This window comes from Physella acuta, unplaced genomic scaffold, assembly GCF_028476545.2.
Source record: "Physella acuta isolate Inbredline_101_S28 unplaced genomic scaffold, ASM2847654v3 ptg001852l, whole genome shotgun sequence".
In the NCBI taxonomy this organism is placed as follows: Eukaryota; Metazoa; Mollusca; class Gastropoda; family Physidae; genus Physella; species Physella acuta.
The window spans coordinates 5,558-9,297 of NW_026733360.1; the positions used below are offsets into that span (position 1 = coordinate 5,558).

General features: G+C 33.8%; 1 protein-coding gene across 1 annotated transcript; it reads left to right on the top strand.

Moving 5' to 3' along the window:
- Positions 1-559: 559 nt before the first annotated feature.
- LOC131930801 (uncharacterized) lies at positions 560-2,315 on the top strand (the record flags this gene model as incomplete). The annotated part of the gene is given in 2 exon segments (XM_059287428.1): positions 560-738; positions 1,584-2,315. Coding segments are annotated over 2 exon segments (723 nt in total). The 3' UTR covers positions 2,203-2,315.
- Positions 2,316-3,740: the final 1,425 nt, after the last annotated feature.

Genomic DNA, 3,740 nt, shown 5'->3' on the forward strand with positions numbered 1-3,740 from the left:
TGGTCTAAGTCTAAGCTACCAGGCCGTTTTCATAAAGCTAAGGGGTCGTCCATAAATGACGTCACACTCATAGGGGGGTCCGTAATTTTGTGACGGTGTGTGATGAGGGGGGGGGGGGAATCAGATGGTGTGACGTCACACTTTTGTATTATGAAAAAGCAATGTTAGAAAACGAGTTTTAGCCATTATTTCGCGTTTTAGAAAACTGTTTTAATAAATTTTAATAGGAGCTGATTAAATACTCTATGTTCAGACAAGATTTCGGAAAAATATCGATGTTTTAAGAAAAATTGAAAGGCAATTTTGAGGGGGGGGGGTTGTAGGCTGAGGTGTGACGTCCTTTTAGGGGGGGGGGGGGCTGGCTTTTTGTGGCGATGTGTGACGGGGGGGGGGATGTAAAAATCGTCCAAAAAAAGCGTGACGACATTTATGGATGACCCCTAAAACAGACAAAATATTTTTTAAAAATAATTATCTTAATTATCTTAATCAACTTTAAAAGCATGTTATTTCTATTAAAATAACTTTAAATTTCTTAATTTATTTTTATCTTTCAAAGGACTCCAAATCAAGAAAGTTCCAGAAGTATTTAGGAATTTTTCCTGCAAACAATTTTGAACAGGAATTGTCCAAAATGGTGGTGTCCATTGATAGGGTAGCCGAAACTGTGGCTGTTGTCCCCAAGCCAAATTTAACTGAGACTTCAGTGTACAGCCAGGTGGAATTTTCTGACCACAGGTATGTCAGTCTAGGTTCATAGGTAGATTATGACCAACATATGGTGGATAATTGGTGGGTTAGTTTAATTAAAGGTAGATATGAAAGATGGGTCTGGGCTGATTAAAAGGAAAATTAAAAGATGGTCGTAGCATAGAGAACTGGACTACAAACCCGTAAGTCTCGAGTTCGAATCCGGGTTCTAGTCAGTAGACTGTCCCCGAGTCTACCCAACTCTGATGGGTACCTCACTCACGTTAGGGAAAGTAAAGGCGGCTGGGCATAGTGCTGACTACACTATCTCTTCATATGCCGAGGTCACTGAAACAAGTGAACTCTTCTTCACTTGCCCCATGGATTGTCAGGTTTGAAAGGGAATTTTACTTACTTTACTTTTATAAATACCTTAAAGGTAGATTACATGGCTAACTAATGAGTAAATTAATGCTACTTTACAGTTAATTGATTTGTCTAAATAAGCTACATTAATGATGGCTTGTGATGATTCAATAGATTAACAGTGGCTGTATCTACAAGATAGACCATATTAGCTTTTAGGTCATGTAGGTTAAATATAGTAACAAGTATGGCCTAGATGCCAGAAGCAGGGGATTTTGTTAATAGATTTTCAGAAATAAATTACAAAATATTTTACGATACTTGGTAGGTTATGGTTATTAATATTTAAAGCTTACTTACACACCTTATTTATTAAATCTATTCTAGACATAAATTACAATCAATATTTTTCTATAAAAATTAAGCCATTAAAATTTTAAATATGTACTTAATAGATCAATATACTAATGAAAATTAAACAATACAGTAACAAGTTTTACAATTTTTTTTATCTCATTAAATTCCAGACGTCACAAGGAGGAAGTGAACTTTGGCCCTGTCCTTCACCCTGTCAGATTCTCCGACACAGCTTTCATCTATCTAAACAGCACCAAAAAACGTTTCGTCAGCCGGACTTTCTACGAGGCCAGGGTCAAACCAAAAAGTTACGCCGTGACAACGTACAACAACCCTAAAACACTGGAGGAGAGATACGTCAGCTATTTGGATTTTAACAAAAAGGACAACAAAAAATGGTTCAAAACCAGCGTTGAGCTGAAAGCTAGAAAATTCACCTCCGCCCAGGTTATCCGTGAACCTGTCAGTAATAATAATTACCTGGACTACACGACAACCACGACTAAATTATCCTCCACTCCTGCAGGATATGACTTTAAATCCAAAAATTATCCAAACGGATTAGGGTTTAACGAGGAGAGGAGGATGAATTTCGGTCAGTATCCTGGCCAGGGAGGGACTGCTGAAGAGAAGTATGACCCTGGCGCTTCACAAGTCTACATCCCTAAACCTCTTCACCGGTCACTAGATGACCAGTCTTTATATTCTGGGGATTTGCTACTCAATTTTTCAAATCGTAAAGTCGATTTTAATATGAACGGGCCGTTGAATGGATATTCAGATGTATAGGTGTTTTATAATACAAACAGTATGCTTTGATTACCATGTGAAGCTTTCATGAATCAAACTCTACATTTACAAAGACTGAACTATGGGAGTTAATTTTATACAAGGGGAGATAATTTTTTTTTAAATATACACAGCAGCATATTAATTTAAAACAATACATATTAATTAGTTTTTTAAAGTAATTATTGTTAAAAGAGTTTTGTGTATATATAAGCTTAAAGAACTGTCCTCATACAGTTCTATTGTAATGCTATAGTGATCTAGATTTTTGTTGTGTTTTCATTTTAACTGTATGTGAGTATAAATAAATTTAACGTCTTTAATTTCTAAATGTATATATAATTTATTTTAAAACTGCTTAGTTTACTAATTATCAAATGTTCATATATGTTACTGATAGTTTTTACAGTGATAACTGCAAGCCTCAATTGCAAAACTATGCATTTTCTAGCCGGACAAAATTGGCATTGTGATCAAACCAGAATAAAGACTGGTGGTTTTTGCTATACATTTATTAGTATATGGTTAAATTTAGTTTTATTTCTTATCACCATAGTATCACCATAATATGTATAGTATCACCATAACATTACTCTTACTGTTAGGATATATGACACAAATATTTTTTTAAATGTCATATATTTGAAAAATTGAATTTCAAAAATCTAAAAAATGTCTTTTTTAAAAAAAATATTGGTCATAAAGTTCTGTTTTCCATTTCTGAAGTGTTCATTCATATCACTGCTGTCTCATATTTTCATATGTCCACTGCCTTCATATAATCTTAATGTTATCTTTAAGGGGGCAGTATCACCCAGACTAAGGGAAAGAAACCAATTAATTTACCACACATAACTATTAGACATATTTATGTCAAATGTTTACAATAGTAATAATTATTTTACAGATTTAATAAAATTTATTATGTATGGGTATATGTATGCCAAAACTTTTCTAAAAATCAATTCACCAATATTTTTATACATTTCTAAACTTATTGTAAACAATCATCAGAACCCATAATGGAAATTATTTAAAACTTGGTATAAATTTTCCTTATGGAACCATAGTGTTTCTATTGAGACCTAATGTTACTGTTTCAACGAACGAAATGGAATTTATATAGAAAATATATACTTTTGACAGTGTCCGCCGCCCCCCCCCCCCCTCCTCGAAAATTTCAAGTCTACCCCCCCCCCCCCCCCCCTCGAGAAAAAAGTCTTGAAGAAACACTGTTCATAGCTGTTCAGCTAAATTTTTCAAGACAATTCAGTTAAGAAACAAGACATCAACTATAGGCTACTTGTGTAACTTCATAATGTTCTTCGTTTTTACATCGCTGCAGTAGTATAGAAGTAAGCTAATTTATTACCAGCTTCATGTTATTAAATAGTTCAGTATGTTTAATTAATTTCAATATTTCTTGGTAAAGTTCCACTAAATATATATTGATTTAAAATGTTTCTATAATGAGAGCTATTTAAATAGGTGTAGAATTTGACACAAAAGTGTTTTCAATTACCAGTTTAAAAGTTATC